Source organism: Salvelinus fontinalis, unplaced genomic scaffold, assembly GCF_029448725.1.
Source record: "Salvelinus fontinalis isolate EN_2023a unplaced genomic scaffold, ASM2944872v1 scaffold_0246, whole genome shotgun sequence".
In the NCBI taxonomy this organism is placed as follows: Eukaryota; Metazoa; Chordata; class Actinopteri; order Salmoniformes; family Salmonidae; genus Salvelinus; species Salvelinus fontinalis.
In genome coordinates, this window is record NW_026600455.1 from 207292 (window position 1) to 222021 (window position 14730).

Consider the following 14730-nt stretch of genomic DNA (forward strand, 5'->3'; position numbering starts at 1 on the left):
CCTTCTAGAGTGTCTGAAGATTGCACAGGAACCGAACTTGACCATGTTAAACAATGTTAGATTTCTAACAAAATTAGATTTCATAAAATTGTTTTGTGTCAAGTTGAGTAAGAATTCATGCAGAACGCTGTTTACAACATGGATGGTGTGAGGATATACAATACCATTCAAGAGTTCGGGGTCACATAGAAATGTCCTTGTTTTTGAAAGAAAAGCAATTTTTTTGTCCATTTAAAAAAAACATCAAATTGATCATAAACACAGTGTAGACATTGTTAATGTAGTAAATGACTATTGTAGCTGGAGATGGCTGATTATCTACATAGGCGTACAGAGGCCCATAATCAGCAACCATCACTCCTGTGTTCCAATGGCACGTTGTGTTACCTAATCCAAGTTTATCATTTTAAAAGGCCAATTGAACCATTTTTGAGCCTGTAATCAAACCCACAAATGCTGATGCTCCAGACACTCAACTAGTCTAAAGAAGGCCAGTTTTATTGCTTCTTTAATCAGCATAACAGTTTTCAGCTGTGCTAACATAATTGCAAAAGGGTTTTCTAATGATCAATTAGCCTTTTAAAATTATAAACTTGTATTAGGTAATAGAAAGTGCCATTGGAACACAGGAGTGATGGTTGCTGATAATGTGCCTCTGTACGCCTATGTAGACATTTCATAAAACAATCTGCCATTTCCAGCTACAACAGTCATTTACAACAGTAACAATGTTTACACTGTATTTCTGATCAATTTGATGTTATTTTATTGGACAATTTTTTTAGCTTTTCTTTCTTAAACAAGGACATTTCTAATTGACCCCAAACTTTTCAACGGTAGTGCATATATAGAAATACACGTTTAAAATGTGTACCAATTGATTGGTCGAAAGAACAGGTGACTAAGTCAAACACGATTTTTATTAGTCTGTGACAGCCCTACTAGTAAAAGATACCAGTCTATCTTCATGTCAACTAACAGAACTCTGCTGGTTGTCCTGGTAACAGATACCAGATCTATTGTATTTGTTCAAACTAAACTACAGCACTTACCTTGATGAGGAAAATCTGATCCTTTCTTCTCTTCTCTTCCTCTCACAGTTCCACTCAGCCCCGTTGTTTTCCTGCAGTCCACCAGCTGCACAGACAACCTCTTCATACCCAGCAGTAAGGTGCTACCGGGAGAGGCATGACATGGGGACTCCGGGAGGGAGGAAGGGCTAGCGTTGTCCTGGTAACCATAAAGAGGGGACAGACACATATAATTATGGATGCTGATGTCACTGTTGACATAAAGTGTTTTACAGAAACCCAGCCCAGACCCCGATAGAGCAAGCTGTATACTAGACCAGACCAAGCTGTACCATCTGGTGTTCTGATCTGGAGAGACTCTTCTCTTCCTCATCAGCAGGATGTTGTTGATGCTCCCCAGAGGATCCAGGATAGTCATGTCTCTCTCCTGTGTGAATGAGAACATCAAACAGATTGTAAACTTATGACCATCTATTACAATCACAGAGTCTTGCTGGACAGGAAAATGGTCCAATTCATGCACTAATCAAGAGAACATCCCTGGTAATCATCACTGCCTCTTATCTGGCAGACTCACTAAACACACATTTCAATTGTAGATTGTCTGAGAGTTGGAGTGTGTCCCTGGCTATCCGTAAATAAAAAAAATAGAAAATGGCACCATCTGGTTTGTTTAATATAAGGAATTTGAAATTATTTATATACTTTTACTTTTGGTACTTCAGTATATTTGTGACTTTTACTCAGGAAGTATTTTACTAGGTGACTCACTTTTACTTGAGTAATTATCTATTCAGGTATCTGTACTTTTAGTCAAGTATGACAATTGCGTACTTTTCCCACCACTGTGATGCAAATGTTAAAGTGCCTTTAAACAAAATGGGTTCATTTTGTGTCCCTTTGATATTTTATGTAGAAATGATGCACTGTATATTATATTTTAAAAGCCTGTTATATTAGAATAAGTGCACTTTAATATAGACCACAGACAATTCAATAAATACAATTTTGAAGTGCACAAAATATATGTACCAATGGCAGATTGCCCCTTAAACAACTCCTACAGAACTGAACAACATATCAAAGTGCAGAACTTCAGTAGAATGCCCCTTAAAAACCAAACATTAGTTAAACAACTGCATAGTTTGTGTCCCTGTTTAAGACAGTACTCACTGGTGGTAATCGGACTTCAGTCTTCTCTTTTATTGAGTTCCTCCTCTTTTACTCGAAAAGGTTCTTCCTCTTCTTTCAATTTTACGGCATCTTCCTCCTTTTTGATTCTGAAAGCTTCTACCTCTTTTTCCACTTTGACAACCTCTTTCCCATCTTCCTCTTTCACTGTAATATCATCCTCTTGTTTCTCCATTTTCATTCTTCAAGCCTCTTTGCCTCCTTTCACCAGTTTCTTTCTCCGTCTAGATTTGTGCGTTTATGCTCCGGGAAATTAACCTAGTGCAGTATCAATGTAACACATTGCTAATTTAACAAGCAAATTACGTTTATAAATGAACCAGTAGATAGGTAAACAGAATTATGTTCGAAACACTAAGAGTAATATACACAAGAATGGTATAAAGAGTTTTAGGTTTGCTAGCAAAGCTCCGCGTGGTTAAACCAGAAGCCTTTTGTCGCTGTTGAAGAAGCCTCCTGTCCCGTCCACTAGATTATACGTCACGCAAGAAGCATCACCTGAAATACTCCCATCACCTTCTGCTGGCTGGAGTGGGTAACGCAGTTTGGAAACAATAGTTACTACACTTTTGTATTGTAAAGAACGTCATAATAATTTAACAATAAGCTGATATATTTTCTCTTACGCCTTACAAATAATACCGTCCTGTGTACAGACGTAGAAGCTCAATAGTGTAATAATAATAGCGACCCTGGGTTTATAATCGCGAAAATCGACCCTGCCGCACGAGCATGCTTTTGCGGCACAGTCGATAGCGCGCCGGACCTCGGGCTAGAAGGTCGAGGGTTCGAGACCTGCTCGCTACTGTTTCATTACAATATGAATATGTAAATGTTGAATAAATACTTATATGATTAGGTAGTGTTTTAATACACATTTGCTCTGTTCATTTTTTACATTCGTTTTTATTTAGATGTGACGGTACTATTCCCTTAAAGCTACGCTCTTTAAGATACAAATCATCCTGTAAACCAGGGGTGGGCAACTCCAGTCCTCGGGGCCTGATTGATGTCACACTTTTTCTCCCTCCCTAGCAAACACAGCTGATTAATCAAACTGCATTCTAAACTGAAGATCATGAATTGTTGATTATTGGAGTCAGGTGTGTTAGCTGGGGCAAAACTGTGACACTAATCAGGCCCTCGAGGACTGGAATTTCCCAACCCCGCTGTAAACAATAGAGCAAATGCGTCACATTCAAATAGCACTTGATTATCTGTAGTGCTTTACACTGAGTCTACAAAACATTAAGAACACCTGCTCCTTCCATGACAGAAACTGACCAGGTGAATACAGGTGAATGCTATGATCCCTTATTGATGTCACTAGTTAAATCCACTTCAATCAGTGTAGATGAAGGGGAGGAGATGGGTTAAATAAGGATTTTAAGCCTTGAGACAAATGAGACATGGATTGTGTATGTGTATCATTCAGAGGGTGAATGGGGAAGACAAAATATTTAAGTGTCTTTGAACGGGGGATGGTAGTAGGTGCCAGGTGCACCGGTTTGTGTCAAGAACTGCAAAGTTGCTGGGTTTTCCCAGCTCAACAGTTTCCCATGTGTACCAAGAGTGGTACACCATCCTAACAGTGCCGTTTTTAAGATGAGGCAGAACGATTTGTTTATTCATGGCCTTATTTCTATTACAGCATATTAGATGACTGTCATTCATATTCCATTCACCCTGTTCAATGTAACAGCGATAGGTTTAGACTACTACATGATACTAACATTTCCCCTATTCCCATCATAAGGTTGCTACAACCTAGCCTATGAATTAAGGTTTACAACGTAGGTGCACACTGGTCAAGAGAAGAATTTGAAAAATATATTGACACATTCAATACTGCCTTGCACACTCTTGCCTGCATCTAGCTGATATACGGTGTAATCATTAGTCCAACAGTTGCAAACGAGAGTTTCTATTGGACAAATTCAGGTATGTTTATCCCCGTTCCTTTTGCCAGAACAGCCTGCCTGATTTCAGATTTCTCACTTCCTCACAGGAAGTTTGCTCCAACTTGAGTTCTGTTTTACTCATAGATATAATTCAAACGGTTTTAGAAACTAGAGAGTGTTTTCTATCCAATAGTAATAATAATATGAATATTGTGCGAGCAAGAATTGAGTACGAGGCAGTTTAATTTTCGGAACAACATTTTTTACAAAGTGAAAACAGCACCCCCTATTGAGAAAAGGTTAAAGCATCAGACTCCATAGTAATTCATCATTAGAAGCTACAGGCCTTCTTTAAGACTCCATGTTTCATCATTAGATGCTACAGTCCTCCTTTAATGCAGCTGGTGGCCACACCAGATACTGACTGTTACTTTTGATTTTGACCCCCCCACTTTGTTCAGGGACACATTATTCAATTTCAGTTAGTCACATGTCTGTGGAACTTGTTCAGTTTATGTCTGTTATTGAATCTTGTTATGTTCCAACAAATATTTACACATGTTAAGTTTGCTGAAAATAAAAGCAATTGACAGTGAGAGGACGTTTCTTTTTTTTGCTGAATTTAGATTGACGGGCGGGTGGGGGGGGGGGGAACAATTGAATCAATTTTAGAATAATGCTGAAATGTAACAAAATTTGGAAAAGGTGATGGGGTCTGAATATTTAAAACCTCTCTGGGAAATGTGGGACGCTAGCCTACCACCTGGCCAAAAGGCAGTAAAAATGCAGAGTGCCAAATTCAACTAAAATACTATAAATATCAAACTTTCATTAAATCACACATGCAATATACCAAATTAAAGCTACACTTGTTGTGAATCCAGCCAACATGTCAGATTTCAAATACGCTTTTCGGCAAAACCAAACGATGCTATTATCTGAGGATAGCACCATAGTAAACAAAGAGAGAGAAGCATATTTCAACCCTGCAGGCGCGACACAAAACGCAGAAATAGAAATATAATTCATGCCTTACCTTTGACGAGCTTCTTTTGTTGGCACTCCAATATGTCCCATAAACATCACAAATGGTCCTTTTGTTCGATTAATTCCGTCGATATATATCCAAAATGTTCATTTATTTGGCACGTTTGATCCATAAAACCACCGCTTCCAACTTGCGCAACGTGACTACAAAGTATCTCAAAAGTTACCTGTAAACTTTGCCAAAACATTTGAAACTACTTTTGTAATACAACTGTAAGTATTTTTTAACGTATATAATCGATAAAATTGAAGACGGCCTGATCTGTGTTCAATACAGGAGGAAAACAAACTGTAGCTAGCTTTCTGGTCACGCGCCTCTAACAGTACACTTCAAGTTACCCTCGTTCTGGATGGCCGTACTTCTTCATTACACAAAGGAAAAACCTCAACCAATTTCTAAAGACTGTTGACATCCATTGGAAGCGGTAGGAACTGCAAGAAGGTCCCTTAGAAATCTGGATTCCCAATGAAAAATAATTGAAAAGAGAGTGACCTCAACAACAAAAAAATCTGAATGGTTTGTCCTCTGGCTTTCGCCTGCTAAATAAGTTCTGTTATACTCACAGATATGATTCAAACCGTTTTAGAAACTTCAGAGTGTTTTCCATCCAAATCTCCTAATAATATGCACATCTTATCTTCTGGGGATGAGTAGCTGGCAGTTGAATTTGGATATGCTTTCATCCAAACGTGAAAATGCTGACCCCTATCCTAGAGAAGTTTTTAACGAATGCACAAGTTTTTAACGAATTTCCCCACAAGGGCTTCATTAGAAAGAGAAATACAACTCGGGTGGCTGGTCTCAGACGATGTGAAGGTCCTGGGCTGGCGTCGTTACATGTGTTCTGTGGTTGTGAGGCCAGTTGGATGTACTGCCAAATTCTCTAAAATGACGTTGGAGGCGGCTTCTGGTAGAGAATTTAACATTCAATTATCTGGTAACAGCTCCAGTGGATATTCCTGCAGTCAGCATGCCAATTGCACGCTCCCTTAAAACTTGAGACATCTGTGGCATTGTTGTGTGACAGAACTGCACATTTTAGAGGCCTTTATTCTCCCCAGCACAAGGTGCACCTGTCTAATGATCATGCTGTTTAATCAGCTTGATATGCCACACCTGTCAGGTGGATGGATTATCTTGGCAAAGAATAAATGTTAACTAACAGGGATGTAAAAAATTCTGCAATCTTTTTTTTCAGCTCATGAAACATCCAACACTTTACATGTTGCGTTAATATTTTTGTTTATTATAGTTATTCTCAGTTTTAGGAACATCTTCCCAAATATTTCACTTTATTTTTTACTTTACCCAAAATATGACTTCAGCGATAGTCAAAATGTTGAAAATCTGTGAACGTCTAAATAAGAAATTGGGCATTTAAACAGCAGGCGTCGAACCGTTTCGACAACGGGGAGATTTTACTGATGTGCTTTGTGTCTTCGACGTAAAAATAAGTTTTGGACTTCCACTTAAAATTACTTATTTACTTGTTTTATGTTTAAGGAAGTGTGTACAGTTGTGGCCAAAGTTTTCAGAATGACACAAATATGAATTTTCAGTCTGCTGCCTCAGTTTGTATGATGGCAATTTGCATATACTCCAGAATGTTATGAAGAGTGATCAGATGAATTGTAATTAATTGCAAAGTCCCTCTTTGCCATGCAAATGAACTGAATCCCCCCCCCCCCAAAAAAAAAACTGGAAGCTTCAAAAGGAGGGTGGTGCTTGGAATCATTGTTCTTCCTCTGTCACCCATGGTTACCTGCAAGGAAACACGTGACGTCATCATTGCTTTGCACAAAAAAGGCTTCACGGGCAAGGATATTGCTGCCAGTAAGATTGCACCTAAATCAACCCTTTATCAGATCATCGATAACTTCAAGGAGAGCGGTCCAATTGTTGTGAAGAAGGCTTCAGAGCGGTTTAATTGTTGTGAAGATGGCTTCAGGGCACCCAAGAAAGTCCAGCAAGCGCCAGGACCGTCTCCTAAAGGTGATTCAGCTGCGGGATCGGGGCACCACCAGTACAGAGCTTGCTCAGGAATAGCAGCAGGCAGGTGTGAGTGCATCTGCACACAGACTGATATTCGGCAAAAGGTACAGGGATTGGACTGCTGAGGACTGGGGTAAAGTCATTTTCTCTGATGAATCCCATTTTCAAATGTTTGGGGCATCTGGAAAAAAGCTTGCCCGGAGAAGACAAGGTGAGCGCTTCCATCAGTCCTGTGTCATGCCAACGGTAAAGCATCCTGAGACCATTCATGTGTGGGGTTGCTTTTCAGCCAAGGGTGTGGGCTCACTCACAATGTTGCCTAAGAACACAGCCATGAATAAGGAATGCTACCAACACATCCTCCGAGAGCAACTTCTCCCAACCATCCAGGAACAGTTCGGTGACGAACAATTCCTTTTCCAGCATGAAGGAGCACCTTGCCGTAAGGCAAACATGATAAGTGGCTCGGAGAACAAAACATCAATATTTTGGGTCCAAGGCCAGGAATCTCCCCAGACCTTAATCCCATTGAGAACGTGTGGTCAATCCTCAAGAGGCGGGTGGACAAACAAAAACCCACAAATTCTGACAAACTCCAAGGATTGATTATGCAAGAATGGGCTGCCATCTCAGGATGTGGCCCAGAAGTTAATTGACACCAGGGTGGATTGCAGAGGTCTTGAAAAAGAAGGGTCAACACTGCAAATATTGACTCTTTGCATCAACTTCATGTCATTACCAATAAAAGCCTTTGACACTTATGAAATGCTTGTAATTATACTTCAGTATTTCATAGTAACATCTGACAAAAATATCTGAAGACACTGAAGCAGCAAACTTTGTGGAAATTAATTATTTGTGTCATTCTCAAAACTTTTGGCCACAACTGTAGCTCACATTCTGTATCATACAGCTATGAAAGTTATATATTTAGAACCACCTGCTCGATTGGAATTAAGCGACGTCTGTGTCTTGAGTGTCCAAGAACGGTTTAGTTTGTGTTCTGACTTGTAAAGCAGAATGAATAAAAAAGTAATGTAAACATTATCAGTAATTACCAGGAAACTCTACAACATGTGTTTTCAAATCACACCAAGATTGTTAAAACTGGCCTTAGGTTATTGAGCGATCTGATTATGATTTACCTTCGTAGCAAGGCCTATTTATCATGTGGAGGTTTCATTCAGGTCTCTTTTTTAAAAAACACACTGTGTTTGGCAGGAGAAAGACCAGACTCAGAGGAACCAGAGCCAGGGACGTCCAAACCAACAAGAAGACACCAGTGTTCCCACTGTGGAAGGTGTTTTAACCAGTTAAGGGACCTGTACCGACATGAGAGAATACACACAGGGGAGAAATCTTACCACTGCTCCCAGTGTGGAACGGGTTTCAGCAAGCCGGCGAATCTGAAACGGCACGAGAGAATACACACAGGGGAGAAGCTTTACCACTGCTCCCAGTGCGGAAAGAGTTTTAACGATTTAGGGAACCTGAAAAAACATGAGAGAATACACACAGGGGAGAAGCCTTACCACTGCTCCCAGTGCGGAAAGCGTTTTAACGATTTAGGGAACCTGAAAAAACATGAGAGAATACACACAGTTGAGAAGCCTTACCACTGCTCCCAGTGTGGAAAGGGTGTCAGCCAGTCGGCGAATCTGAAACGGCATGAGAGAATACACACAGGGGAGAAGCCTTACCACTGCTCCCAGTGTGTAAAGAGTTATAACCATTTAAGGAGCTTGAAAGTTCATGAGATAATACACACAAGGGAGAAGCCTTACCACTGCTCCCAGTGTGGAAAGGGTTTCAACCGGCCTGGGGATCTGAAACGGCACGAGAGAATACACACAGGGGAGAAGCCTTACCACTGCTCCCAGTGCGGAAAGAGTTTCACCCAGCCGGGGGACCTGAAACGGCATGAGAGAATACACACAGGGGAGAATCCTTACCACTGCTCACAGTGTGGAAAGTTTTTCAGCCGGTCAGGGGATCTGAAAAAACATGAGAGAAAACACACAGGGGAAGAGCCTTACCACGGCTCCCAATGTGGAAAGAGTTATAACCATTTAAAGAACTTGAAAGTTCATGAGATAATACACACAGGGGGGAAGCCTTACCACTGCTCCCAGTGTGGAAAGGGTTTCAACTGGCCTGCGGATCTGAAACTGCATGAGAGAATACACACAGGGGAGAAGCCTTACCACTGCTCCAAATGTGGAAATGAGTTTCACCCAGCCGGGGGAGCTGAAACGGCATGAGAGAATACACACAGGGGACTTGCTGTCTTATATTGTTGACTGATAATGATTACCTGTTTTTACCATATGAACTTGAATTGTACAAAGTATACTAAAACATATATTTGTATGTTTTTATTAGAAAACATGAATTGAATATGTAGTTTGAATATAGAGTAGGTCAGATTCCTTCTGTTTTAAATGGTCCTTTTTTAAACTCTGACACTGTGTGTGTGTTTATCTGTGTGTCATTCCTCCAGCACTGCAGATAATCAAGTGATATTTGGATGTGATGCATTTGTTCCGTTGTTTACATTTGCAATGTTGGCCCACTGATGATTTAATGAAATTAAAATGTTCACAGACTCTGTAATGCAAAATGTTAATTGTATGTGTCCACATATCTGAGTATGTGACTTGTGGTGGATGAATCAGAATTAGTTGGGTAACATAGATAATTAAGATGTCTTATCTGCATAATATGCTGATGTGAAATACTTGTTATTAGAATGTATCCCTTCGGACTCTGGTGTTGGCAGTTGCACTTCTTCCCTCAGCTGGGGCTCAGTCACCTGGGGCCCAGAGAGGGGAGAGGTCAGGCTTGTCTTTTACATGTCCCTGGTGCTATGCAGAATATCAGGAAGGGAAGAGGACAGGAGGGAACATTGTCTTCATATGTGAATGTATCTGTTAAACTATGTGAAGGGATGGTGTGATTAATGGGGAACCAATTACTGGTTTCCACAATGTCTGTGCGCAAGTCACTCCCTCCTTTGGGGGAGGTGTATGGCAGTGTCTGGAACCATTGTATGTCCTCTCTGATGTTGCACTTATCCTGGGATAGTGTATGACCTAGAGGCTCACTCCCCTCAGTGAGCTTGTCCAGGAGTGGGGTCAAGAAGGGGTTTTACTTGAGATGGGAGTATCTAGAGTTGACAATTGAGTTATGCCATTGGATGAGTTGGTGTTTTTGTGCTATGAAGTACCAGGAACGAGATTAGAACCTGGTCTTAGGGACCAAACTGAACGATAAATTATAGCGAATGCTATCTGGCTACAGGATACTCCTTTCTCATTATAAAGTCTCACTTTGTGAACTGTTCCTAATATCTGTGGTTTGTTATGTCGACTAGGGGGTGGATCTTTGCTATAAAAGATTTCAGTAGCCATTGTGTTGCCACTCTCAACGGTTCATTAGAAATAGTGAATTGTTGAAAGTCATTGCAAAGATCTTATTATTAAAGATGTAGTTTAAGTATAACTGATTGGTGTGTGAAGTTTGTCTCTCCTCATTTGGTAATACGGAAATTAACCACCACAGACTAACCTTGTGAAACTGACCTATTATAATCTCCTGTTCCTGGGAGTATCATCCTGAGTTGCAAACCAGCTGCACCTGCATCCTTGTATGAATAAAGTCCCTCCCAGGAACAGGAAACTATAAAGATATGTGCTCATCACCCAATGCTTCAGGAATTCAGACTGTCTACACTGCGCTGTGTAACTGTTATTCTCTCTGAGCTCAGAAATAAAGAATCTTGGTTTGACTTGGACTCCAGCAGATCCTTATTTTATAATATCCACCACAACTCTCCCACGGATTGCTGTTTATCATTGTCTCGATGAAGAGTTCTTTGTTTTCCTTTCCTGGGGTCATTTACAAGCCTCCCACTGGTTGAATAAACATTGTTTCCATGTCATTTCAACAAAACAAATCCATGTGATGATAGATTAATGTTGAAAACTGATTGGAGTTGTAAAAAGCCATGAACGGCAGGTATTTTTTTATTTTTCATCGAACTGGCAACCTAAATCCAATGACAGGTGACATTTTGTGTTGATTTCATGTTGAATTCACTTTACTTGATGACTCAAAGAAATGTAAATAAAAACTGGATGTTGAACTGACGTCTGTGCCCAGTGGGCTGGTTTGAATATGTGGCAGGTGTTGGATCAATATCCACCTTAGTAGCTAAGTTTCCGTGCAGATTTTCATGTGAATATTCTAAAATCTGCAAAAAAATATATACATATTTTCCCACCTGAAATGTTTACATCAAACAGACTTATTGCGGATTAAAGACTTTGCGTTATGACGTAGTGCACAAAAAAAGAAAGGAAAGGAGTTTCCACACCCATCTCTCGTTTCAAAATTTTTACTGACACTAAAAGACCCAACCATGTCAAACTAAATAACAAATCGTCTGTCTGCATTTATAAAAGTGTACAGACATATCCTGTTTCCGTCAGCCCCGTCATTACTTTGGAAATGGTTGGATCAATATCCACCTTCAGGATATGGATGAAGCCTGATTTGAAATGTCTGAGTAGTTCTATCTGATGTCATAATACACCCCTCTGATAATCAAGTGATATTTGGAATGTCTGAGTAGTTCTATCTGATGTCATAATACACTCTGATAGTGATCCATTTGCTCCATTGTTTCCATATCAGTTGGCTTCCCACTCTGATGATTTATATCTGACAGAGGGGCTTTAAAGGAATAGTATGGTGACATCTTAGTGTGGCTTTAAATAAATAGGATTATTCATTAATTTAATACTCCTATACCAACAATACACTGCAGCTTTGACATCAAGAAGAGAATGGACTGATGGGTGGTGGTGCTACTATATAGGTAAGGCTGTCCAATATGAATGTTCAATACACACAATAGGTTGATCAGTAGCCAGTTAGCTAGCTGCTACAGTCCAATATAAATATTAAATACACACAATAGGTTGATCGGTAGCCAGTTAACTAGCTGCTACAGTCCAATATGAATGTTTAATCCACACAATAGGTTGACTGTTGACCAATATGAATGTTCATAATGAGGGAAAAATAAATGTGTGGCTCCTGCTGCAGGTAGCCTAGCGGTTACTAGTTTTGGGCCAGTAACCGAAAGATCTCTGGTTTGAATCCCAAAGACAACTAGGTAAAAAATCTGTCAATTTGCCCTTGAGGACAGCAGCAGCAGGAGCCTCGTGTTTCTCCCATTCTTCTCTGCAGATCCTCTCAAACTCTGTCAGGTTGGATGGGGAGTGTCACTACAAAGCTATTTTCAGGTCTCTCCAGAGATGTTAAATCGGGTTCAAATCCGGGCTCTGGCTGGGCCCCTCAAGGACATTCAGAGACATCTCCCAAAGCCACTCCTGCGTTGTCTTGGCTTTGTGCGTAGGGTCGTTGTCCTATTGGAAGGTTAACCTTTGCCCCAGTCTGAGGTCCTGAGTGCTCTGGAGCAAGTTTTCAAAAATTATCTCTCTGTATTTTGCTCCGTTCATCTTTCCCTCGATCCTGAAGAGTCTCCCAGTCCATGTCGCTGAAAAACATCCCCACAGCATGATGTTGCCAACCCCATGCTTCACCGTAGAAATGGTGCCAGGTTTCCTCCAGACGTGACCCATGGCATTCATCAGACCAGAGAATTTTGTTACTCATGGTCTGATAGTCCTTTAGGTGCCTTTTGGCAAACTCCAATCTGGCTTTCATGTGCCTTTTACTGAGGAGTGGCTTCCGTCTGGCAACTCTACCGTAACGTCCTGCTTGGTGGAGTGATGCAGAGATGGTTGTCCTTCTGGAAGGTTCTCCCATCTCCACAGAGGAGCTCTGTCAGAGTGACCATTGGGTTCTTGGTTACCTCCCTGACCAAGGCCCTTCTCCCCCGATTGTTCAGTTTGGCCGGGCAGCCAGCAGTAGGAAGGGTCTTGGTGGTTTCAAACTTCTTCCTTTTAAGATGATGGGGACCTTCAATGCTGCAGAAGTGTTTTGGTCCACTTCCCCAGATCTGTGACGTGACACAATCCTGTCTCGAAAGGAGTATATCACATCAAATACAGGCTACTTAAAGTTCATGAGAGAACACACATATGCTCGTACACTTGTCTCATTTTTACAAAAATAGAATTGTGCTTTTGGTCATGCAATATTTTCTTGATATAAATATACACTGATCATACCAAACATTTGGAGAGAAATAAACGTCCTAATATGGACTAGGAACCTCCTCCTTTTCCCTCAGAAGAGCCTCAATTTGTCGGGGCATGAACTCTTCAAAGTGTCCAAAGCCTTCCACAGGGATGCTGGCACATGTTGACTCCAATGCTTCCCACAATTGTGTCATGTTGGCTGGATGTCCTTTGGGTGCAGTCTTCACTCCTCAGAGAAGGATGGTCTTCCCCTTCCTCCTCTGAGGAGCCTCCACTGCACCCAAAGGACATCGAGCCAACATGACATAATTGTGGGAAGGGAGTTTCAGTGAGTTTCAGAATAAAATAAATTGGTAAAACATTAATAAATTATAATTTTTGGATAAAACTATACTAAATATAATCACATCAACAAATAATTGAATAAAAAAATAATTGAATAAAACATACTATTTTGCGTCCTCCTCTGGGTACATTGACTTCAATACAAAAACCTATGAGACTCATGGTTCTCAAGGCTTCCATAGACTTAAACAGTAATTATGACAACTTCCGGAGGACATCCTCCAACCTATCAGAGCTCTTTCAGCATGAACCTTCTCCGCTGTGCAATGCGGTTTCCGAGCTGGTCATGGGTGCACCTCAACCCCGCTCAAGGTACTAAACAATATCATAACCGCCATCGAGAAGAGACAATACTGTGCAGCTGTATTCATGGGTTGGCACCCCCCATTGGGTTGTGCCATGGCGAAGATCTTTGTGGGCTATACTCGGCCTTGTCTCAGGATGGTAAGTTGGTGGTTGAAGGTATCACTCTAGTGGTGTGGGGGCTGTGCTTTGGCAAAGAGGGTGGGGTTATATCCTGCCTGTTTGGCCCTGTCGGGGGTATCATCGGATGGGGCCACAGTGTCTCCTGACCCCTCCTGTCTCAGCCTCCAGTATTTATGCTGCAGTAGTTTATGTGTCGAGGGTCTGGGGTCAGTCTGTTATATCTGGAGTATTTCTCCTGTCTTATCCGGTGTCCTGTGTGAATTTAAGTATGCTCTCTCTCTTTCTCTCTTTCTTTCTTTCTCTCTCTCAGAGGACCTGAGCCCTAGGACCATGCCTCAGGACTACCTGGCATGATGACTCCTTGCTGTCCCCAGTCCAGCTGGCCGTGCTGCTGCTCCAGTTTCAACTGTTCTGCCTGCGGCTATGGAACCCTGACCTGTTCACCGGAGGTGCTACCTGTCCCAGACCTGCTGTTTTCAACTCTCTAGAGACAAACGTTTCTTAAACAGAAAAAAACAGGATAAACATACCTGAATTTGTCAAATAAAATCAAACTTTATTTGTCAAATGCGCCGAATACAACAAATGTAGAACTTACAGTGAATTGCTTACTTACAAGCCCTTAA

The 14730-nt window shown here is 41.1% G+C and overlaps 1 protein-coding gene across 1 annotated transcript; it reads left to right on the forward strand.

Moving 5' to 3' along the window:
• The first annotated feature begins 7587 nt into the window (after window positions 1-7587).
• Window positions 7588-9424, forward strand: LOC129844895 (zinc finger protein 239-like). Its single transcript, XM_055913062.1, has 3 exons — window positions 7588-7610; window positions 8557-9147; window positions 9223-9424. The coding sequence occupies exons 1-3, from the start codon at window positions 7588-7590 to the stop codon at window positions 9422-9424; spliced, it is 816 nt and encodes a 271-aa protein (XP_055769037.1).
• The last annotated feature ends 5306 nt before the right edge of the window (window positions 9425-14730 follow it).

Bases quoted from the DNA above. Each gene is read 5' to 3' on its own strand.
- LOC129844895 (XM_055913062.1), top strand. From the start codon at position 7,588: ATGAAGGAGCACCTTGCCGTAAG. The intron at 7,611-8,556 runs GCAAACATGATA...AACGGGTTTCAG, and splicing joins AAGGAGCACCTTGCCGTAAG to CAAGCCGGCGAATCTGAAAC. The intron at 9,148-9,222 runs GTCAGGGGATCT...ATGTGGAAAGAG, and splicing joins TGTGGAAAGTTTTTCAGCCG to TTATAACCATTTAAAGAACT.